At 33.8% G+C, this 26,255-nt stretch overlaps 1 protein-coding gene across 1 annotated transcript in view; it reads right to left on the reverse strand.

The window, feature by feature from the left end:
- Positions 1-26,255, reverse strand: part of Glg1 (Golgi apparatus protein 1) — a 140,172-nt gene that overhangs the window by 53,102 nt on the left and 60,815 nt on the right. The window contains exons 9-12 of the mRNA XM_089100084.1: positions 21,018-21,305; positions 12,225-12,430; positions 4,371-4,578; positions 483-668 (exon numbers count right to left, since the gene is read on the reverse strand). Coding sequence (XP_088956210.1) covers positions 483-668; positions 4,371-4,578; positions 12,225-12,430; positions 21,018-21,305 — 888 coding nt within the window. The remainder of the gene's footprint in view (positions 1-482; positions 669-4,370; positions 4,579-12,224; positions 12,431-21,017; positions 21,306-26,255) is intronic.

The following is a 26,255-nucleotide window of genomic DNA, read 5'->3' on the forward strand; positions in this document are numbered from 1 at the left end:
GTGATACCCCACGCGCTTATATAAATCAAACACTATTAGTTTTTTGGCACTTTGTCATACGAACTAGCCACAACGTTTAACCATTACCTAATGGACTTACTGATTAACATTAATATCAACTAGTAATTGGTTAAAAGTAATTAATTATTCACTTCTACCATCATTACCTTAATACTTCATGTATTTATGTACATTAATATACTTGCTATCTAATGTCCTTTAGTAGTACAAAGTTATCACAACGTTAAACCACTACCTGATGTTACGTCACTAAAAAATCCCCTACCTTCTACCCTGATTAACATCTTTCGACAGGCCCAATCCTCCACTACACCCCGTTTAAAGTCTCTGCCTCACCTACCAGTTCATGTGATCGCCAAATTCCAGGCTACTTAGCAAAATTACAATAAGAACTATAACTAGCCTTTAAGCTAACCCTCATTTTACAGTCTTGCTAAAGAAGAAGGAAAAAAGAAGGTTACCTTAAGGCATTCCAGTACTTCTTCTTCTTCAACCCCCATACAGTGAACCCGTTTCATATTTCCGCAAAAATGGTTTAAACTTGCATCCAAAGTATTATCTTCCATTTCCTCTTTTTCAGTGTTGAAGACAGCTTTATGACAACCCGGAGATAGATTAAAACGGTTGGCTTTCAAGCATTCTATGACCTGAAAACGCAAAGCATAGGGGAAATAAAAACAAGAAATTTAAACTGATTACCACTGTTCTGAATGTAATATATAGTATACTATAAGTGAGTATATAAGTGTACTACGACAACCCAAAGCTGTCAATCCGTGTTTTAACATGGATTGACAGCTGACAGTAAAATAAATAAATAACGTGAAATAAAGTAAGTAAAGTAAATAAATAAGTAAAGTAAATAAGCGAATTAAATTAGTAAATAAGCGTAAATAAAGTAAAATAAGTAATAACAGTAAAATAAGTGTTCTGGCAGTAAAATAGGGGTACTACGACAAACCAAAGCTATCAATCCGTGTTTTAACACGGTATATCCTATTGATATTAATTAGTAACTTCTATCAAGACCCCCAAAATAATTTTCAGGTAACCATATTCCTTGGAGCTAGGCGTCCAAACCATGGCACACGTGCGAAACCAGGCGCATTGGATGATTACATGTGGCACATGGCATCCTGTGTGGTACGTTTCTGTAGGTATATTCTTTTAGTGCATTATAATTAAAGATCAACCATCACAAACGCAAACGCAAAATAAATACTACATGGAAAGCCAATTCACAATAGACTCATTCAATCCCCTATCCAGGCGGGCAGGTGGTGGGGGGGGGGTTGAATCCCCCCCCCCCCGAAATGTTTTTCCGGCTCGTAAAAACGCAACAAAATGAATTTAAACAAATTTTTGAAAAGTAAGCAAAACCGTTTGTTCTGATTCCGTAACCTTTTCTGTTTAGACCGACGACAGTAGGCTGTTCAAAATTGAATCACAAGGAAGCGGAAACTTTTTAGTCTGTTAAGCCTGTAACAGTAAACTGTTTTAGTCTGTTGTCAATGTTTAATTAAACAGTTTTTACTAATATGCAAGATTGAAAAAAAATCACTTCAAATATGATTCAAAAGAATAACTGCATACATATTTAAAAAGTACGAGGCCAAAATAATTTCGAAGAGTAAAGAAAATTGGAAGAAGAAGAATAAAGAAGAATAAAGAATGTGAAAATTGGAACTTGGAACGTTACGACTTTAAAAAAATAACTATCGTATCGAAATTTTGACTGACGAATTAAGACGATTAAAACTGGACTTATTGGGAGTTTCAGAAACACATATCCCAGGGGAAGGAAGCATAAAATAAGGTGACATAGAATTTATTTACTCAGACAGGAAGGATGGGGTACATAGACAAGCAGTAGGGCTCATTATAAACAAGGAATCTGCCAAGTCTTCATAGCGGAAACAAAAACAATGCAAAAGCAGCAACAACACAGCCCTGGTGCCAAATGAAGAAAATTGATTTAAAAGTAAAAAGAAGAAGAAAAGGCAAAACTTAAAAGGTAAATAGTAAAAAGAAGAAAAAATGGAAAGAGCAAAATATTTAATGACAAAGAAAAAGAAAAGACAATGCATATGCGCTTGAAAATGATTGAGCCAGAAATTGATTGTGAACTATTAAAATTTTTTAGCGAAATGCCAAAGGTAGGCTGGTTCGTATTTTCAAACTCCATCATTTCGTCCGAATCAGAAAAGTTTATATTAAGCTTCTTACAAGTGAGTCAGAAAGCGAGAATCATATTAACGAGGATCTTAGCGCATCCCACAGTCAAGGTGCCAAGTGAAGAAAATTTTAAAATTGTATCAAAAGTAAAAAGAAGAAGAAAGAGCAAAAAGTAAAAAAGATAAAATAGTAAGTGATAAGATAATAAAAATGATGAAAAGTAAAGTGATAAAATAGTAAAAAGAAGAAGAGAATAGAAAGAACAAAAAATTGAATGACAAAAAAAAATATCGCAAAATAAAACTTTTGAAAGACCTAGCGACTGGAAGTTTTCAATAAAAAACTTTCAACTGTCTCGAAGATTCAGTCTTACCTGAAATTAAAAAGGGTCAGACCCGAACCTTGAACAGTTTTATATTAAGAAAAAAAAATGTAATGATTATAACAATAATTCAAAGCTTATATTGCTTTTCTATCAGTCTGTCTTTTCAGTCTTTGATTTTCTATTTGTTTCAACGTGAAACTACACTCACAGTTTTTCTAAGGGAGACAAAACTTCTAAAAAAACAGTGGATAGGTGAATTAAATGGATATTATTAGAACCTAAAGGGAAAATCGTTAAACCTCAGTATTTTGGGGAAGGGGGGACGGCCAAAGGGCCTTCCACCCATTTGTGTATGTTTCGGATCACCATGTTTTTATACAGAATTTTATGCTTGGTCAAACCACATAGTCACATTTCCACTTACTCAAGAAACGCGTCTGAAAATCAAACCTGAGACAACAGCCTTGAAGTTGAAAAAGTCAACAGGAAATAGAAAATAAAATAAAAATGTACTAAAAAAAGTACATACTAAGTACCTAATTCACTGTTCAGATTTTTTTGTTTAGAACTAGCTTCACCCGTTATTTGCGAACAAACAGTGACTAACTTTATGTCTCCTACTGGGCGCTGCTCAGAGTAGAAAGTGACGTTTGTCTCCTCAATCCACTTCGGTCTATAGCGAGGGTTTGCGTTTAGCTCTGTCTGATGTTTGCCATAGTCAATAACTCAGACAGGCTGTCGGACCATCGCTTCCTTGGTAGGCCCTGGGATTGCTTCCAGTCGGCTTTGGCAGGGTCGAAAACGTAGAATGTTTTTGTGGATAGATGCAGAGGCATTCGCAGCAGCTCTTCAAACCCTCGTAAGGTGCGCTTGGCTGCTTGGACCTAAAACCGAGGCTGCTTGGTGAGCTGCACCAGCTTCATCATTGCTGATGAAGTCGAGCCATCGCAGATATTCGATCTTCCTTAGGCTCTTTGACTTAAATATGTCAATGACCTTAAAGGTTACGGGTGATACGGCCACGTCTCAGCTCCGTAAAGAATCACCGAGCCGATAAGTGCATCGAAAATCCCCAGTTTCGTCGTACGAGTGATATTCGTTGTACGCGCTACTACAGGGTTCAAAATATTTTGATAAACTTAACTGTAATAGAAGTGCGTCGCCTAACATAGGCCATTAATTCTCATTCAGGGAGCCTTTGACTTAGGTTTGTGCGATTTTCTCTGAACTAAAAAAAATTGTCTAGCAAAAAAGGAAGCACAGCTGCAATTATTTAGCATTCATTTTGTCAAAAACATAATTGACTGTTAAAAAGTCAGGGGCACCAATTGAAGAGGGGGAGGGGGAGTGCAATAGCCCGCACCTCGGTTTTGAAAAAAAAACTTTCTTTTTCGTTTTTTTCTTTAAAAAATTACCCCCCCCCCTCCTAGATTTTGAAAAATACTTTTTATTGTATATTCGTTTAATAAATCCTTGTCCTCCCCCTACATTTTGGTGCATTGGCACCACTGATAAAAGTAGCCGATTACCAAGATTCTTACGCAGTATTCGAGACATTTTTTAACACGAGGTAAGTCAAGTCAGAGGCGGGGGGAGGGTTTAAATTATTCCCCTTGATTGTCATTTTTTTTTTACTTGTATAGACTCTTGTGTTTACACAACACCTCAACGGTTTCCGAAGATAGACAAAAAGAAAGAAAAGAAACAAATTACATGCACCAACATGAATTTTACATTAACTAGAGATAGAGACAAACAGGGAAATGCAAAATGGCATGCTTAAGAAGAAGAAGAAGAAGAAGGAGAAGAAGAAAGAAACAAATACTATTATTTCATGCGTCAAATCTACCTGGCCTTGTCCAGAAGTGACATTACGACAATAACTATTCCAATCATTTGTGCAAACGGTTTTGAGTTCTTCGTTGAGATTTATATCCTCGTGGAACTGAAATAGGAGAGATTTGACTTGTCTTCGACAGTCTTTCGTTACTTTGTGCCCAAAACCTTCCATTGTGTCATTTCTGATTCTCTCACTTAAGCATGCGACAACATCAGCCCTATATAAAAAAAAAAAAAAATGTAATTTTCATCTAAACGTCATAAATAAACACCAAATTAAATTGAAATAAAGGGCCGAAACGATCGTACCAAAAATTTATTGCCAAAAAAGCCAAGGCATAGCTACCTTCAAAAAAAAAAAACTATCACCAAATTAAATTGAAATACAGGGCCAAAACGATCATGATAGATATTTATTTGCATAAAAACTAAAAGATAGTTATTTTTAAAAGCTCACAATTTTTTCTAACATATTAAAAAAAGATGATTAAGCCCTCCAGTCAGGATTTTCACAGATTTTCAAAATATTCTTCCGAAAAGTTGCTAGGCGAGAGCCCTCAAAATTATCTTAGGTAAATGACTTAATAAGAGCTTCTTCAATAGCTTCTTCTTCTGGTTCAATAGCTAGCTTTATCTTCGTTGGCAAAAAAAGCAAGGGTAGAAGTAATAAATATTTACATTTAACCAAATATGCCTGACACTATGTATTACGTATTTCGTTCGGCTTAAAATAACAACAAGATTAAAATAAACTTTTACTTACTTTTTTTCAAAATTTCCTAGAAATCACCTAAGGAAAAAAATATTCACAAAAAAAAAAAAAAAAAAAAAACAACAAAAAAATGGCAGAAGAGGTATAATATGCGGTGAACATGTTTTAAGGATTCTTGAGAGCATGGCAACCCATTCAAAAAAAGGTATGGGGCATTCCCTTTGACTTGGGGCCCTATAATTCGATCGATAAATAAAAGACGTAAAAAAAATTAAAGAGAGAGGGCGAACATATTCAACGGTGTGTTACTTTCAACATAAGAACTCTTAAAGGTATAGCAACCCGTTCTAAGGCAGGTGCCGGATGCCATCTTTGATTTGAGGCCTAACATTTGATTAAACTAACAATTTATAACAAACAAAAGAATATCAACTTACTTACTCATAGCCACCCAAAAACGTTACAAAAGCATTTGCAGCGGGGTGGCCATATACACCTGCATATCAAAGGAACGACTAGTCATAAATAAAGTAAAAAAAGAAAAAGAAAAACAATAAAAAGTAAACAGACAAAGAAGATAACCAATTCCTCATACCTAATTTAAGGTATTATTAAATTAGGTATTAAATTAGGTATTAAAAAACTACTTTCTATTAAAACACTATCTTCTATTTTAAGTACTGATTCTTTTTTAAATAATATCTTTTATTTTAATTTATAATCTATTTTTGTTCTGGATAAATACCATCTTCTAGTATTTAATACTATCTATAAAATAAATAGTCTTCTGTTTTTAGTTTTAATCTATTTATCTTCTAGATACTTACTGTCTTCTGGCATTTAATATTATTTAAAGAAAGATACTATTTTTTGTTTTAGATAGTAATTCTCTTTTAAATATTAATTCTAATTATTACCTTCTATTTCAATTTGTAATCTATGTGACTCTAGATAAATATTGTCCTCTAGCATTCAATGCTATCTATAGAAAAATACTATCTTCTGTTTATATACTATCTTCTGTTTTAAGTAATTATTCTATTAGAAATGTTTATTTTATCAGTACTTTCTGTATTCTGTTTTAAACACTATCTTCTGTTTTAATTCATAATCTATTTATCTTCTAGATACCTTTATTAAATTTTAATTACTACCTTTTATTTTAATTCATCTAGGATAAATTATCTAGAAGTTATAAAATCAGAAGATAACATTGAAAGGAAACGCCTTAAATTAGGTATTAAATTAGGATAACTTCCTCTTTACCGTAAGTTCGACGCCAGATTTTTCCATCAAGACAAAGAGAAAGGTTCAGAAGAAACTAAAAACAGAGAGGTGAAAAATATCCCAAAAGGAGTTAGCTTCAAAATATAGAATATATTTTGAAAATATCTATTTATATATATTTTGAAAATATCTATTATATATCTTTTCAAAATATCAGCATATATATATATGCTGAGCGATTCCCTTTTGAGTACTTTTATAATTTGATAACTTTACTGACAAGAACTTGAACTAGTTTTAGCGTAAATATTTATAAAAGCACTGAGATTTAAATTTCCAGTAAGGGAAACGTCTTTAGTTTCCTTTCAATGTTAACGAGCATAAAAGTATTTGAAATAGAATACAGAAAGTATAGATACGATTAGTATTTAAAAAATAGAATCAGTATTTGAAATGGAAGACAACATTAAAAAAGATAGTATTTTTCTATAGATAGTATCACATGCTAGAGGATAATATTCATCTGGAATAGAGATAGATTACACATTAAAATAAAAGGTAGTAATTAAAATTTAATACAGGTATCTAGAAGATAAATAGATTCTAGATTAAAACAGAAGATAGTGTTTAAAACAGAATACAGAAAGTACTGATAAAATAAACATTTTTAATAGAATAAGAGCTTAAAACAGAAGACAGTATATAAACAGAAGATAGTATTTTTCTATAGATAGCATTGAATGCTAGAGGACAATATTTATCTAGAAGTCACATAGATTACAAATTGAAATAGAAGGTAATAATTAAAATATAATACAGAAAGTATGGATAGAACTAATATTTAAAAGAGAATTAGTATCTAAAAGAGAAAATAGTATCTTTCTTTAAATAATATTAAATGCCAGAAGACAGTAAGTATCTAGAAGATAAATAGATTAAAAATAAAAACAGAAGACTATTTTTTTATAGATAGTATTAAATACTAGAAGATGGTATTTATCTAGAACATAGATTACAAATTAAAATAAAAGATATTATTTAAAAAAGAATCAGTACTTAAAATAGAAGATAGTGTCTTAATAGAAAGTAGTTTTTTCTACTGATAGTATTAAATACAAGAAGATTTACTTATCTAGAAGATAAGTAGATTATTGATTTAAGTCGAAGATAGTATTTAGAATAGAATACAGAAAGTATAGATAGAATTAATATTTAAAATAGAATTAGTATTTAAAATAGAAGATAGTAGTTAGATACTAGAAGATGGTATCTATCTAGAACATAAATCAATTATAAATAAAAAGTAAAAGATATTATTTAGAATAGAAAGAATACAGAAAGTATAGATAGAATTAATATTTAAAATAGAATTAGTATTTAAAATAGAAGATAGTAGTCCCACCATTTACATGGTGGGAGGCACTTGTGCCGAATCCTAACCCATTATGGGTTAAAACCTCCATGCTGAAGATGCGGTAATGAGGTGCGTGGCAGGTGGCACCGTTCCCAGTCTAATGATGCATGGCAATGGATTTATGAGCTTTGTTGAGCTATCCACCCGGCAAAGCATCTTTTACCTGGTTATGATTAACAACAAAAAGACTCGGACCAAACAGCCATTTCGACGACGACCTGTAGTACGTCCACCGACCATCCAAACGGACCTGTTTACGGTAGCCCACTGCAATGTACGAGGTCTCAGATCTAAGTTTGACCAGTTCCTACATTTAGTGAACTCGGTCAAGCCATCTATCATGTGCATCACTGAGACCAATGTAAATCAAGAAATTCATAGCAGTGAGGTTGCCATACAGGAAAACACGCTCCTCAGGCGGGATCGAGAGCGTACTGAAGACGTTAAATACGGAGGAGGAGGTGTCGCTGTTTATATACAGAGCCATATACCTTATTCGTGCCTGAACATACCAGATTCAGCAGGCGAAGAAGCTCTGAGGGTCAGGGTGACCCTCCCAAATAAATCTGTGATTGTCGGTACTGTGTATAACCTTCCAACTTACCAAATCACCAGCTGTCTTGAAACCTCTCTTGAATATATTTGGGGCAAGTAAGCTAAGTCTGTAATTATCCTTCATAGAGACTTCAACGTCCATCAAAGCATGTGGCTTCGCAGCAAAAATACTGATAGGGAAGGGTCGGATTTGTATTATCTATCTCTCTTTTACGGGCTAGAACAACTTGTCGATTTTGACACGTATCACGGCCCAAACGGATCTTCTCGTCTTGACCAATTCCTTACAGATCACTCTGACTTCTTTAAAGTAGACGCTCATGCTTTCACCAGTGACCACGTTGCCGTCGTTGCACGTGGAAACCTACGCATTTCACCTCCAGTAAAGCATGCACGAACAATCTGGATATACAAAAGAGGTGATTGGGACAGATTGAGAAACACTCTTTTTTCTCAGCAGTGGAGTGCCTTCCTCCCGGAAGGCCCAGAGAAAGCTGCAGATAAGTACCAGCAGTCCATAGTTAACTCTGTCAAAAAGCATATCCCTTCAAAGTGGATCCAGGTGTCCAGTAAGGTCACACCTCGGTTCAATGACCAGTGTAAGAAGACAATCCAAGCAAAGCAAAAGGCACACAAGCAAAGGCTACTTTTGAAGAGCGAGGAGGACAGAATTACATTCATAAATGCGCTCACAGATGCAGTTCGAGCGATTCGGCAGTCCCGGGTTCAGTATAAGGAGAAATTCGCCACCAAACTTCAACTTGCTTCGGCAAAGAGTTGGTGGAAAATTGTCAAGGAGGCTCTACCGTCGTCCAAGGGGACCGCAATTCCTTCTCTCCAGAGTAACGGGACAGTGGTACAAGATCCACAGGCAGAGGCTGAAACTCTTGCTAAGGCTTTTGCCAAATTTTTGAATCTAGAAGATGACGGTAGAGAAGTGCAAAAATTCTCCTACTGAACCGACACTGTCCTGAAACGCGTGAATTTTTCTGCCCCCAAGATCCTTCGCATTCTGGAACATCTGGATGTGACCAAAGCCACGGGTCCTGACAAGATACCAAATGTTGTCCCCAAGTGCTGCAGTGCCGAACTAAATGGACCCTTGTCAGTGCTTTTCCAGCTTTGCTTTCCCTCCGCAACCTTCCCACGACCATGGAAGTCTGCCCATGATATACTTACTCTACAGTTATAAGGCGATCCAAGGATTCTGTTCTTCAGCAGGTCTATTAGCCCTCTATTCTGGGTTGTAAAAGTTAACAAGAGCGCCTTCAGTAAAAAACTTTTTCAGTGCCTTGAATCAGATCATCTAGGCAATCGCCAAAATAGATTCCACCGGAAACGTTCAACATTAAAGTGCGTAGTGGTTCAGTATAAGGTGTGGATAGAATTACTTGTAATGGAAAGGGACATCAAGATACTATCCTTCAACAGTGCGAAAGCTTTTGGTAGAGTATGGCACCCTGGCCTGCTAAAGAAGCTCTTTGTGTATGATGTTTGTGGATGCCTTTTAAAAGCGATTGAGAGTTTTCTTTCCGATCGCTCAATGTAGGCTATTCTTGGCGGGTTTATTTCCCGCAAATGCCGGGTGAAATCAGGGGTACCCTAGGGCAGTATCTTGAGACCCACGCTCTTCCTTATCTACATACACGACATGGGAGATAACCTCGCAAACCCCGACGATATTATGACACACTCAGCCGTCCCCAAACACGAAGATTCAACACAAGCCTCCCTTTCCTTACAGATGGATCTTCTGAAAATTAAAAAGTGGTCTGGTGCATGGATGATCAAATTCAGTGCATTGAAAACAAAGGAGCTTCTAATTACCCAATCAAAGGTGCCACATGAACACTCCAGTTTCATCTTCAAAAATGAAGCTATAAAGAGAGTCGACGAGCTTCGTCTACTGGGGATTCATTTCTCCACCGATCTCTCTTGGAACAACCACCTTGATAGGGTGAGAACCTCCTGCGCAAGAAAGCCGGGAGTTACTCTTCGCTGCAAAAACCTTCTTCCATCAAGCTCGATCATCCCACTCCACAAGTTTTGCATCAGACCCATAGCTGAATATGGATGCCCACTATTTGCTGGTGCTCCGAAAACGCTGTTGGCGCCACTTCAGAAGATTCAGAATAGGGCAAATAGGGCGGGCTGCGCCTCTACACATGAGTTGTTCCAGCCTCTAAATGAAAGGTTTAATATAGCCTCGATAGCTGTTTCCTACAAATATATGAGTTCGCTTCCCTCAGACGAGGTGTCTTGAATTGAGCCCCCCTTCCTCCAGCCGACAAGGCAGACACGAAGCCACACAACTCGGTCCAATTATCTAAAAGATGATGCGCTGAAAACCGAGTGCTCGAGGAACAGTTTCATCCGGCGTTGCACTTCTATCTGGAACGATCTTCCTGGGGATATTATCCCTGCAAATCCCTCTGTTGACACCTTCAAAAGAAGGTTCAATAGACATTTAAAACCTTGAGTCCATTCAAAGAGGTAATTGAATAGCGGCATATCAGATACTTTGAAGTACCTGGCGCCGTGAATATTGGAATAAAAAAAAAAAAAAAAAAAAAAATAGTTAGATACTAGAAGATGGTATCTATCTAGAACATAAATCAATTATAAATAAAAATAAAAGATACTATTTAAAACACAATCAGTATTTAAAATAGATGATAGTATTTTAATAGAAAGTAGTTTTTTCTACTGATAGTATTAAATACAAGAAGATTTACTTATCTAGAAGATAAGTAGATTATAGATTAAAATCGAAGATAGTATTTAGAATAGAATACAGAAAGTACAGATAGAATTAATATTTAAAATAGAATTAATATTTAAAATAGAAGATAGTACTTAGATACTAGAAGATGGTATCTATCTAGAACATAAATCAATTATAAATAAAAAATAAAAGATATTATTTAAAACACAATCAGTATTTAAAATAGATGATAGTATTTTAATAGAAAGTAGTTTTTTCTACTGATAGTATTAAATACAAGAAGATTTACTTATCTAGAAGATAAGTAGATTATAGATTAAAATCGAAGATAGTATTTAGAATAGAATACAGAAAGTGTAGATAGAATTAATATTTAAAAGAGAAGATAGTAGTTAAATACTAGAAGATGGTATCTATCTAGAACACAAATCAATTATAAATAAAAAATAAAAGATATTATATAAAACAGAATCAATATTTAAAATAGATGATAGTATTTTAATAGAAAGTAGTTTTTTTCTACTGATAGTATTAAATACAAGAAGATTTTTTTATTTAGAAGATAAGTAGATTATATATTAAAATCGAAGATAGTATTTAGAATAGAATACAGAAAGTATAGATAGAATTAATATTTAAAATAGAATTAGTATTTAAAATAGAAGATAGTACTTAGATACTAGAAGATGGTATCTATCTAGAATATAAATCAATTATAAATAAAATAAAGGATATTATTTAAAACAGAATCAGTATTTAAAATAGATGATAGTATTTTAATAGAAAGTAGTTTTTTTCTACTGATAGTATTAAATACAAGAAGATTTTATTATTTAGAAGATAAGTAGATTATATATTAAAATCGAAGATAGTATTTAGAATAGAATACAGAAAGTATAGACAGAACTGGTATTTAAATAGAAGGAGGTATTTTTCTAAAGATAATAGTAAATGCTAAAGGGTAATATTTATCTAGAAGAGAGATAGATTACATATTAAAATAAAAGATAGTCTTTGTAATATAGCACAGAAAGAATAGATACTTCAAATATAACAGATACTCTAAATAAACAAATAGATACTTTAAACATAATAATTCAACGCTCTAAGATAGAAAACATCCGCAAGACATCATAAAAAAATCTATTTACATATCTGACAGTACACTGACAGAAATAATAGAAACAACTTGAAATGCGAGTTTAAATAGTAGCTTAAAAACAAAACTCACTTTCTTCTAGACATTGGGCAGAGGAGCTCAACACTTTCTTTGCAAGCTTGCTTGAACTTGAAGGTGAATTTATAATTTTTCATCGAAATTAGCTGATGATGCTCAATCGCCTGTTTACATTTTGAGTTCATTTTGCTGCCTGCTGCCATTTTTTCTTCAATAAGACACGTCATTACTTCACCTTCATCACCCGAATCTTGAGCAGTCTGAAAGTTAAAACACGCAAAATAAAGAGAATAGATGAAACTTTCAATGACGTATGAAAGATCTTAAGCCGAACTGGCCAGCCATGACAAAAAACCAACAAAGAGAAAAATCTCTAAAAAACAAAACAAACGAGACTGTGACCAGTGGTTAGAAAAGAACAACAGAAACAAAACAACGCGGATATTTCACCTGTATACAAACAAGGCGTCTACAGCACGAAAGATACACAAGAAAAACAAGATAAAAAAAAAAAACAAGACAAAACTAAAAACCAATAAAACCACCACCAAAAAAAAAAACAACAAAAACAAAAATGTACAATCGGCGCAAACTAATCCACGTAGGGGAAAGATGCTAATATAGAGTTACTTCAGTGAGGACACCAGAGTAACTGAGAAAAAATAAAAAAACTGTAAATTACTTTAATTATTCAGTTGCGAAATAATCCTTTTGTTAGCTATTACTGAAGCAAATCGTTTTGGTCTAGCAGGTAAAATAGTCCCTGGTGATTATTTAAAATCTTTACTCCCTTATTGACTGTTGATTCACTCTTTAGAAGGTTATCATAAATTGGGTCAATATTTAAATTACCCGTGTCCCTATTTATGGAAAGGTTAGAAAACATATGTTTTTTAATTTCTATGGCTTCCCTGGCCCATTGGGTGTAACACTTATCATTAGAAATAGCAAAGGCTTCATCAAATTTTACAAAATTATCTGGTTGAAGCCAAATATGCTCTGCTAAAGCTGAAACGAAAGTTTCTGGAGGCTTGCTTAATTGTAGGGTTTTTCTATTGAGTTTCGGTGTTCAATAAACCTTTCAATAAATTGTTGGTGAGTCCTACCAATATAGAACTTCCCACAAGAACACGGAATTTTATACACCCCACTTACTAAATTTCCCCGATTTAAATCCTTACCAGAAATAAAAAAACTACCCATTGGACTAAGAGATTGGAAACATGCATCAATAAAAAATTTATGTAAAACACGTGAAAGTTTCTCACCCATACCAGGTACATATGATAATGAAATGAAGCTTTTTGATACAACTAAACCTAAAGACTGAGAAACCTCAATAAACATACTATTATGTTTAACCCGTCTATTTTCAATTATTTTATCAATAAACTTAATTGGATAACTATTACAAAACAAAATATCCCTCAAGTATAACAATTCCGAATCCAGAAATTCCTGGGAACAAATTCTTAAGGCTCTATCCACTAGTGAAATTACAACCCCCCTTTTCACCGACATAGGGTGGCAAGAATGAAAATTATGAGACTTATAATTGTGTGTATGCTTTCTGCAGATCACGAAAAATAAATATAGATCACTTTTAATTCAGAAAACATCCACAAAAGGTAGTTTATTATTATCTTCAAATTCAGCGTAAACTTTATATTATTGTCAAAACTATTTAAATGCTTACGAAATAGGTCTAAGGAGTCAATCCATGTTTCCAAACGCACATCACATCATCTGGGGTAGGTTCATGGATGATGTGATGTGCGTTTGGAAACATGGATTGGACTCCTTAGACCTATTTTGTAAGCATTTAAATAGTTTTGATAATAATATTAAATTTACAGTTGAATTTGAGGATAATAATAAATTACCTTTTCTGGATATTTTATTAATTAAAAGGGATCTCAATTTACTTTTCTCGATTTACAGAAAACCAACGCACAATGATATGAATTTAAATTTTAATTCTTTCAACCCTATGTCGGTGAAAAAGGGGGTTTGTAATTTTACTAGTGCATAAAGACTATGGACTTTGTTTCCAAGAATTTCTGGATTCGGAATTATTATACTTGAGTGATATTTGGTTTTGTAATAGTTATCCAATTAAGTTCATTGATAAGATAATTAAAAATGGACGGGTTAAACATAATAGTATGGTTATTTAGGTTTCTCAGTCTTTAGAGTTAGTTGTATCAACAAGCTTCATTTCATTATCATATGTACCTGGTTTGGGTGATAAACTTTCACGGGTTTTACGTAAATTTGGTATTGATGCATGTTTCCAATCTCTGAGGCCAATGGGTAGTTTTTTTAGTTCTGGTAAGGATTTAACTCGGGGAAATTTAGTAAGTGGGGTGTATAAAATTCCGTGTTCTTGTGGGAAGTTCTATATTGGTAGGAGTCACCAACAATTTGTTGAAAGGTTTATTGAACACCGAAACTCAATAGAAAAACCCTACAATGAAGCAAGCCTCCAGAATCTTTCGTTTCAGCTTTAGCAGAGCATATTTGGCTTCAAGCAGATCATTTTGTAAAATTTGATGAAGCCTTGGCTATTTCTAATGATAAGGGGTACACCCAATGGGCCAGGGAAGCCATAGAAATTAAAAAACATATGTTTGCTAACCTTTCCATAAATATGTACACGGGTAATTTAAATATTGACCCAATTTATGATAACCTTCTAAAGAGTGAATCAAAAGTCAATAAGGAAATAAAGATTTTAAATAATCACCAGGGGACTATTTTACCTGCTAGACCAAAACGATTTGCGTCAGTAATAGCTAACAAAAGGATTATTTCGCAACTGAATAATTAAAGTAATTTATAGTTTTTTTATTTTTCCTCAGTTACTCTGGTGTCCTCACTGAATTATCTTTTCCCTACGTGGTTTAGTTTGTGCCAATTTTAAATTTTTTTTTCTTTGTGTTTTTTTTTTGGTGGTGGTTTTAGTTGTTTTTAGTTTTATATTGTTTTTTTTTTTTATCTTGTTCTTGTTGTGTGTCTTTCGTGCTGAAGACGCCTTGTTTGTATACAGGCGAAATATCCGCGTTGTTTTGTTTCTGTTGTTTTCTTTTCTCTCCACTGGCCACAGTCTCCTTTGTTTGTTTTTTTTTTTAGAGATTTTTCTCTTTGTTGGTTTTTTCAATGACGTAAGACTAAAACACGTTAATATTAAGCACCTCTTTAGGCAAAACTTAGGTTTGTTTAGACACACTCTAACAAATGACTAACAATATATTAGGTCACTACGACTTCTTATGCACGCTAGATAGGAGCTGAACAAGTTTCGACACCGATTTGTTTTTGATTTTATGAGGTCTAATTTTAGTTTTGACCTGGTTCAAGCAAACATTGCAGCATCTTGTGGTAAGATATGGCAGTGCTGAGGTGAGCCAAGCAACGTTTCCTCAAAAGACATTATTAAGAGGTCACAGCCACATGGAAACAATTTAAGCCGCAGATTTTCTAGTGTTTGGACATAACCAACAACTCTACATACCAGTTATAATTGCTACTGCTCTTTCCTGAATATCTTCAGTTTCCTCACATAAGTATTTGACTTTTGGAGGAATGGCCCCAAACCAGCGCAGCGTGTTCGAGTTACAGTCGCTTATAAAAGTTAGACAGACAGTTTTGACACTGTTGCTATCACTACTTTTGATTTCACTAGTTACAGGCTATAACTGTTACTATAACGACTTATTGAAGGACCAAGCCGTATAAGGTCAACACAGCTGTGAAAACTCCTTCTAGTGCGGCTTTATAGTAGTGTAGGGTGGATCCTTCACGAGTTTGCATAGTTAGAACCGTAACTACAAACAGCTGTGCAGGGTTCTACTTGAGGTTTAGCGCCGCTCAAGATATTATAACTTAGTAAACAATAGAGCATTGCATTGGATTTCAATTAATGGATACCTCTTCTGATTTTTGCTTGTTTTGGTGTTTTTGTTTTACTTTTTTATGGGGGGGGGGGGTGGTGATAGATTACCTGAAATATAAAGTTAAGAATCATTTCTTCATTGATGGCAAAAAATTGTTTTTTTTTTGGTTTTATTTCCTATTTTTGATGAATGTCCTTTTTAATATATAAAGTTATGAGTTATGCCAGTCCTCGGTGCTATATACCCCCCCCCCCCTAAAAAAGCGACTGTGGTCAAATTTGGTTTTAAAAGAAATATTGATTTGTTTTCTATTATAACCTACCAAACGTTAAAAAATTGCAATGGATTTGATGAATGGATAGCTCTTCTGGGCTTTGTTTATTTTGAATATCTTTTTTGGGCTGATTATCCTCTTCATGATCATCTCATCTGTTAGTAGCTTGCGGTCAAGAATAGTACAAAATATGGGGAAGAAAACTGTCAATTGTTTTCTGAAGACCAACTAACTTAAAGGTTGGTGTCTCTACGAACTTAATACAAAAGATTTTCTGTTTCATTGAACATAGGATGTTATCCCAGTTGATATTACCATCTTTCTACGCCATAGAACATAAGATGTCAGCATAAAACTGCAATTCTAATTATCAAATTATTTTCTAAAAATTAATTAGTTTTGATGACAAAATTTTTTGTTACTTTTTAATTTATTTCCCAAGTAAGTAAGTAAGTAAGTAAAAGAATTAAGGACGCTTCTTGACTATTAAGGTCCCTGCGGCGGCCCTGCAGTGTGTTGCTACAGTCGGGTTCATTCTCCAGGTCCATATTAACAAACTGGGTCAAAGTGGGTCAAACCCACTGCGCTACTACATTACAAGAAAAAATTTCGTCAAGTGTTGGGTCATCTGGTATTTTTCGGAATATTTAAAGTTAGCCAAGTCAACCAATTCCTAGAAAACCAAAGTAAAAATAATTGAATTTTTTTTCAAAGTCCAATGGGCTTCTACAAGACTTATTTGTACGTTTTCTCTTATGGGAATCCCATAACGAAACTACAAAATCAGATGTCTTGTGAAAATTACTTCAGGAGGAGCGTAGTCCAATTTATTGACTGTGAAACAACTGTCTTTACAAGAAATTGAATTAAATCTCTTAAACAAAACAACATTATCAAAAATAATTTTTCTTTTTTACTTTACGCGAACCAACTGAGAGAGACAGTTTTCAAGGAGAAAACTGCCGCTTGTTATTATAGACAATATTTAAATGACAATAAATAATGACTTATTATTGACAATATTTAAAGTAGACACATTTTGCCAATAATAAGTAAAGTAGTCAGTAAGAGTCATTAATAAGCAAACTTCGTCGGTACTTGTATGGAATCTAGAACACACGCGAAATGTAAAGTTTGATTAATGCTAATGAAATAAAACAAAATAGGATGAAAATATAATAGTTTAGAAACAAATTCAGGCAATATATTGGTACATTAGGGGGGGGGGGTAAAGCATAGCATATATTAAATACGTAACCTAACCTAGGTATCTTTTTTGCCCCTTCAACCCAAAAATAAATATTAAATTGTTTCAAAGAAGTGTACAACAACTCACTAGCTAGCGGAAACCCGGTTTTGAATAGCATCTTTGACATTCTATATGTTTTTCTCTTCGCGTGTGTACTAGATTCCATACAAGTACCACTACATCAATATGAACAGCAGTTCTTTTAAAAACAGCTCGTGGATAAGTATTTTTATTTGCACATTAAAAAAATTTTGAGATCGCCACTTTGTCTAAAATAGCACAAAGATAAAAAAAATATATAACACCCAGAGCCTTCCATGACAAGGACTCTAAATCAGGCAAGTTGTCGCTGGTTTACATATAAGGTTTTAAATTATTGGGAAAGGGAGGCATGTTTGATCCTGAGTCTCCAAGGCTTAGGGTTTCAATAAAAAATTTCAGGAAATATTGACAGGGATGTTGAACAAAATCAAAAGACCCTATACACATTCTGGCTGTCAAAATGGCTTATCAGCAGTATATAAGGAATGGCTGATAGCATTAAGTTGAAACATTCAAGGTATGTGGAGAAGGATGTTGAATAGTGATTACAAGGCTGTAATTCCGCTAGCATATATTTTTCAGTAGAGGACGACTGTATCAGTGCATTAATGGTTGTAATACTCGACATACTCGATTATATAATGCAGTTAAATTGGACGATACACTCATTCGGTTCGGCTAACTGCGCAAACAGGATATGTTTCCTTTTTTTTTTTTTTTTTTTTTTTTTTAATTCAATGTGGGAACAACGAGAAACGTTACACAATGAAAAACTTCCTAATGATTGTGCGAAATTGTAGAAAATTAAAATTCTGGTTTTAAGGTACAAAAAAAAAACAAAAAAAGAAAAACAACTTTTTTCAACTGGAAGTAAGGAGCAACATTAAAACTTAAAACGAACAGGAATTATTGCGTATAAGAAGGGGTTGCCCCCTTCTCAGTACCTCAGTCTTTACGCTAAAGTTTGACTTTTTGTTTCAATTATTTAAATATGACTCCTGATACACAAGGACCGTTTAATTAGAATAATAAGCTTTTTATAAATTCGAAAAGAACATTAGCGAAAACAGCGAGGTAATAAGGAGGGGGCAACCCCCTCATATGCGTAATAATTTCTGTTCATTTCAAGTTTTAATGTTGCTCCTTACTTTGAGTTGAAAAATCTTGTCTCTTTTATTTAATTTCTGATAGTTTTTTAATTAATGCTGGTGAATCCAGCTCCCATCCCATGGAAAATTCCCTTCCCACACGAAAAATACTCCATGAGAAGATCCTCCCGCGTAAGCACACCCACCAGAACCCCCCCCCCCCAAACTATCTTTATACATATCAATAGACAATTCTATATGTAAGTAATGGGCGAAGTTCATAACTTGCAGCCCTTCCCGGGGGCTTTGGGGGGTCAAGTCATTCTCAAGGACATAGTTATTAGATTTTTCGACCATGCTGAAGAAAATGGCTATCTCAAAATTTTGATTGGACAATTTTGGATAAAAAAGAAGAGGGGTGGGAGGGGGGTAGCTGCCTTCCAATATTTTTAGTTAATTAGAATTGGTACTACAAATTCTAGTTTCCGATCAAATGAACCCTCTCCCAGTCTTCTAGGATCACTCGTTCGATACGATCAACCCTGAAAAAAAAATCTTGCTTCGGGCAAAAAATTCAAAATTCCACATTTTTGTACACAGGAACTTGAAATCTGTGTAGTAGGATGCTCTGATATGTTGAATCTCATGGTGTGATTTTCACTAAGATCACTTGATTTCTTAGGGGTGATTCTCTTCTTTCTAAAAAATTAGGCAAATTTTTTTCAGGTTCGCAACTTTTGATGGGTAACATTAAACTTCATGAATTTTATATATTTTGAATAAGCATCAAAATTTGATTCTTTTGATGTATCTATTATTAACAAGACTCTGTTTCTTTCGGTTTTGGTTACTATTGAGCCGCATCGCTCCTTACTTACAGTTCGTTACCACGAAATGTTTGATAGACCTACCATGCAACCAAGGAGCAAAGCATTTTTTTTCATTGTGATGTCCTTGGGACTAAGATCAGTTAAAAGACAATTCTTTCTATTGACCTCTTTCTTGCTCGTTTTCCTATTTTTCTCTCTCTACCCTTCCTATCATTTCTCATTTCGTTTCGTTTCCTCTTTCTAATTTCTTTTGAACTGCATTCATACAATAAAAGAAACTTTTTTTTTTAAATGAACGCAACCTTTTTAAGTTTACCTTACAATGGGTATCCAAAAATGCCCCACAAACCTGAACAATAATTGGGTTTACTGAGCATTTTAACTTCCATCCTCTGTGGATTGACAAACAGTCTTTTTCACAAGAATCGCTTAATTTTTCTAAATTTTTTGCAAGCAGAGCACTAACGTCAAAAGGTTTTGAAGCAAATTTTGTTTTATTCAGAAAACGTAACATCTTCTTGACAAAATGAAGAAGCATGAAATATAAATAAAATTTAAACCCAAAATTTAAAAGATAATTTTATATCAAAGGACAAAATAAAAAGAGATATAGAGCCTTTTGAATTACACCAGCCGAGTAAACAGATTACAATTACAAAGCTCTATAGATAAGGTGACTGAAAATTCCAATATTATAATTTATTTCCTTTTTCTTAATGTATTAATTTATTTTCCTTTTTAGCACAATTATTATCCATTGTTAAGTCAATTTGTCATTTTATATTTATGAATTGTCATCTTTCCAGTTTTCTTTTCTGTCCTGTTTTTTGCTCTCTCTCTCTCTCTCTCTCTCTCTATTCCCTTCCGATCTTGGCCTCTTTTTCATTTCTTTTGATATGCTTTCTCGGAGTAAAAGACACTTTCTATTTTTCCTATCTTTTTAAATAAAAGAACACTTTTTGGGATGGGATGAAATCAAATATCAAACTTTTTTAATCCAAACGGCTCGATTTTTCAAAACTTTCTTAGAAGCAGAGCATTTCTTCCCCCTTCCCTGTCCTGTCATCTTTTCCCTCATAATCTTTCTAATTTCTTGTGGACAACATTCTCACAAAAGAAACTTCTCTTTTTCCCTTTTTTTTAAAAATGAACGCACGCTTTTATGTTTAAGCTCGAAAATTCCCCATTTGCCTGAACAATAATTGTGTCCAACCGAATATCTTCACTTCCATCCACTGTGAACTGGCAAACAACCTCTTCAAATGCATTATTTAATTGTTAAGCATTTTCTTGCAGAGCATTACTTCTCCCTTTCCTTCTTGTTTCCTCTCTTTCTTTCTCCCCCGCCCCCTCTCTCTCTCATAATGCTTTCACGGTCTCTCCCATTTCCTTTGAACTACATTCCCACAACAAAAGACACTTTCTTCTTTTTTCCCTTTTTAAATGAAAATCTATTTTTTATGCTTACCTCACAATGGCTGTCCAAGAATGCCCCACAAGCCTGAACAATAATTGGGTTTAACTGAATATCTTCACTTTCATCTTCTGTGAACTGGGAAACAGCCTCCTCACAGGCATCACTCAATTTTTCCAAATTTTCTTGTAAGCAGAGCATTTCTTCCCCCTTTCCTGTCCTATTTAAGCAGAATATTGTCAAATCCTTCAAACATACATCTTCAATTTCAGGTTGAAGTTCGACACTAGCTGCGCGTTCCCTCATCACGCGCCGAATTTCGACTAAACAGTCATCTTTTAGCTGAAATTTTAAAATAAAATTTTAATCAAAAGTAATATAGACAAGCGCTACAGAGTAGGACAATGTGTGTACTCACTGCATAATGTATTATCACCTTAGCAAAAAAATCACCCTTTTTCAAACTAAAAAACATGCACATATAAAATCTAGGCGTAGAAAGGGACTGAAAAGTTTCAGACGAACGTAGAAAAGACCTAGGCGGAACTGGTAACAAAACAAAGGAGAAAATCGTGAAAAATAAACGTCTATGGGCAATAGTAAGAAAAGTAGGAATAGTAGGAAAATAGTTTTTAAGTAGATCTTTTAACATAAAAAAAGAAAAACGAGCAAAAATGGTGTTTTTAAAGGCCAACTGAAAATACTGACAAAACTCAACAAACCGAATATTTCGAGGGAACAAATACCTCTCTTCTTCAGCGCAAAACGAAAAAATATAATCAATGAGAGTGCCGAAGAAAAACCAACAAAATAAAACGCGTAAAGTCAATGTGAATGAGAAAAAACCAAGGAAAAAAAAATTTAAAAGATGAATAAAATTCAATAAAAGCCTAAAATAGTAAGAATTAAAACCAAAAACCTAACAGCAATAAAACTAAGTCATTAACGAATATACATGATCTGCAAAGTAATTCAAAATTGAACCACCTTCGATGGATACTAGCGAATAACTAGTATCCGTCGATGAATGTCCCTGAAAACAATTCTTTGTCAAAAAGCAACTAAAAAATTCTTGAAACCAAAAGATCTATGGGCAGTAGGAAAATTACAGTTCTTTGGTAGATCTTTTAAGTAAAGTCATTAAACTTCGTCCTATTTTTCTTTTTTTTATTAAAATTAGAATTTACAGTTTCAACTACAATCACGAGCGCAATTACAGTTATGAGGTAGATATTTTAAGTACATTCCATCAAATTTCGTCCTTTATTAATTTCAGGTTTTTTTCTCATTTCGTCCCTGAAAACGATTCTTTTTCAAAACCAAATAAGAAACTCTTGAAAACAAGGGGTCTATGGGTAGTAGGAAGAAAAAAGAGCGGAACATTTGACATGAATTAACCATAACAACTAAAAAAAGAAGAATTCTAAAAAAAATAAAAGAACATATAAAGCAAAAATAAATCTAAAATAAAGAAATTCAAAATAAAAGAATATTTCAAAATAGAGATATCTACAATAAAGGAGATCTAAAAGAAAACAAAAACTAAAATAAAAAGAAAGAAAAGGAAAAAAAATCTACAAAAACAAAACAAAACAAAACACCAAACCATGCTACTCCAACAGAGACGGAGTAGCACAATTGTGGGATGCCGAAGATTGTCCTTTTTGGCCAACCGTCTAGGGCTAAACGGAGAGCAGGTCGTCCTCGTCTGGGGTGGGAGGATTTCATAAAGGAAGATTTAAACGAAATGGGAACTTCCTGGGAGGGTGTAAAAAGGGAGCATTTCGTCCCTGATAGCGATTCTTTGTCGCCTCACTCAGACTATATGTCTTGGCTTTTTTTTCCAATTAGCCATGTCTCTCAACCTTTTCATCTAAGTTCATCAACTTGATTCTAATTCAAAGTGAAATGACATCATTTTCATACAATTCTGAAAAAGGCTTATGCCAGTGATTTCTGATTTCGTCCCTGAAAACGATTTCTTGTCAAAACCGAATCAGAAATTCTTGAAAACAGGTCTATGGGTAGACCTGAAAACAGGTCTATGGGCAGTAACAAAAAAAGAGAAACATTTCACATGAATATTTTGCCTGCATACAACAAGGAGTCTTTAGTGCTGAAAAAGAAAGGACCTAAACCATAACAACTTAACAATAGAAGAAATCTAAAGTGAAAAATAAAAAGACATATATAATAAAAAGAAATCTAAAATAAAAAAATCTAAAATAAAGAGATCTTTCAAAATAGTGACATCTAAAATAAAAGAGATCTTAAAAAAAAAACAACATCAAACCATGCTACTCCAACAGAAACAGAGTAGCATAATTGTGGGAACGTGTGGTAGCACGAAAATTGGTAATCGAGTAGCACGGAAAGCAAAATTGCTCCGGCAAACCACAGAAGTAGAATATGCTCCAACTGAATGAGGTTCTTTCACAACAGTACATAAGTATCTGCTTCTGTTGCATAGAGGCAAAATATTTAGGAGATTATTCTTCTTTGTCTTCCTACTAGTTGTTTTTAAGATTTTTTATTTTTGACATAGAATTATTTTCAGGGATAAAAAGAAAAAAACAAACTAAGTAAAATTGTAGTTAGTACTGTGTACCTAAAATTATGAAGTAAGCAAAAATCTGCATAGTGTACAAATATTAGCAAGCCTGAAATATATACATTATAAGTGCTTTATTAAGTATAATATTGCTACAGTTTACTGCTTTAAAAGAGCAGATTTACAAATCATGCTTTATTGTTTTCTTTTTTTTCCTCCATTAATTTTTTAAGGAAGCAAGTCCACCGTCAGCGGCAAACACATTTAGGAAAAACAACACAATATAAATATAAAAAATAAATAAATACTGAACAAAGCAAAATTAGTAAAATTAGCTATTGTTCATAAGTTTATTTCTGTAGCTCTGTATAAAGAATATAACCTTTTTTGGAATGGTGCCGGAAATCAAAAACAAAACATAATCAAAAAAAAAAAAAAAAAAAATACAAATAGAATAGGAAAGAAATGAGATTAAAAGAGTAGCTTGCCATTTGATTTCCTATTCAGTGCTCTGTATAATATTCATTTAGGCCATTGATGGCCTAACAGATAATTATTAACATAATTATAAACTTTGCAAGTAATAATTAACTTAATTATAATTATTGCATGCTTATTAGCAACTAATTAAAGACCATTGATGATAATTTGGTTCTGGAGCACACCCAAACTGATACTTTTTACGCTAGTTACATTTACTCTCTTAATTACAAGCAGTTTAAATTATTCCTCCAAAAAACGAAGTTGAATTGCTACTTAAAAAGACTCACTAGATGATAATCCAATTTAGATATTATTGCTACTGGTCCAAAGAGTGTTTTACATGCCTGGAATAGAAGGGACAAGATAGATGGCAGTATTGTACACATACAAAAAACAATAGACGGAATTTGGGCATACTGTCTTTCCAGAAGTTCCACTGCCATTTAACGTATCTTGGGAAAACAATGTGGTAATACTATACTACAGTCTTGAACTGATACAGCGTAAGCCTATGGTATCAACTTGATTTTTACTTTACTTTAAGTTTTAACACTGCTCTTTACGATTTATCTAAAAACAATTTGTTATTTTACTTAGTGGTTTCAAAAAACAGATTCTTTAATACATTTTTACCAAAACTGTAAATTAGAGTTATCACCTTCCATTTACAAGGGTAGCTCTCTGCTTACCATTCATGAACATCGACCACTAGACATCCGATTAGATGACACGTGTATATATGAGGAGTTGCCCTGTTGGGATGATAGTGATCAAGGGGATCGATTGGAGAGGAAAGGAGCGTTTTGATTCTTGATTTTGTGCCCCCTCCCCCTGACTCTGAAACTACATTTCTTTGGTATTTTCTTCAAAATCTCTTTTTTGGTATTTAGATTGAAAAAAAAACAACAAAATGCTCCCCTAGATTTCGAAAAATACATTTTGCTCCCTCCTCTACAGTTTTCCGGATTCACGACACTGATCATGGAAGCTGTTTAACAACTAATGTATATAATACCGTAGCCTAGCATATTAAACACGCGTGTTTATATTTCAGAGTACGCCTGTGCAATACTTGTGATATAGCTTCATTAATTTCAATGAAGCTTTTACATAGCGAATATTCTTCTTTACACACACATGTATCTAGCTAATATGAAATTAAATAATCTGATTGCAGATGTCTTATCGCGTTGCTCAACTGAACGATCCACTGGTGAAATCCGTTTTAAAATCGAAATGAATAAATTTGAATATGCTTTGGAAAAGTGCATAGCATTTGGTTTAACTTTTGACATGTCTACAAATGTTCAACACATTCATCAATTGTCAGTATACACTCGTCTGAAGATTTAAGCGCGAGGGAAAACTATTTGGTATAAGTCCTCTAATGGAAACCACCCAAAGTATAAATATTAAGAACGGCATTGATCGAATCCTAAAGAAATTTAACTTGTCTCCTGTAGAACTTAGATGTTCAAGAGGATCCGTATTTGTCTGCTGATAGCACTCCAACCAGGGGCGCCTCGTTTTCTTTAGGGAAAAAACGAGAGCACTAAGAAAACGACAAGAAGATTGTTTAGGAAGAAAAGAACAACAAATTTTAGATGTTCAAGACGCTAAAGAATTGTGTGCTGATGGCGCCCCAACTAGGAGAAACTCTTTTTCTTTAGGAAGAGAACAAGGTCAAGAAGAAAACAACAGGAATAAGATTCTTTAGAAAGAAAACAAGAACACATTCTAGAAGTTCAAGACACTCCATATTTTCTACTGATGGCGCTCCAGATCCAGCGAGATAACTTTTTTCTTTAGGAAGATAACAAGGTCAAGAAGGAAACAACAGGAAAAGATTCATTAGGAACAAAAACAACAGCACATTGTAGACGTTTAAGGCGCTCCACATTTGCCTGCTGAAAGCGTTGTTACTCCAGCAAGGAGGGCTTTTTTTCTTCTAAAAGAAAATATGGCCAAGAAGAGAACAATAGTATAAAATTTTAAAGGAAGAAAACAACGACAAATTTTATATATTCAAGAATTTGGACAATTATCTCCTAATAGGGCTCCAGCTCCAGCAAGGAGCCACTTGTTTCCTCTAGAAAGAAAACATATTGGGCCTATTATGATAAAATATCATTTGAATCAATAGACCTTTTAAATAGTGAAATACTATTTCCTCGTTTTATACCTATTTACTGCATTATTCATCACTAACATCCGATTACAAAGTACCTTTGAATTCAATGATGTGAGGAGAGCTATTT

The sequence above is a fragment of the Artemia sp. Qi Xiang Cuo genome, chromosome 14, assembly GCF_049724085.1.
Source record: "Artemia sp. Qi Xiang Cuo chromosome 14, ASM4972408v1, whole genome shotgun sequence".
Taxonomy (NCBI): domain Eukaryota; kingdom Metazoa; phylum Arthropoda; class Branchiopoda; order Anostraca; family Artemiidae; genus Artemia; species Artemia sp. Qi Xiang Cuo.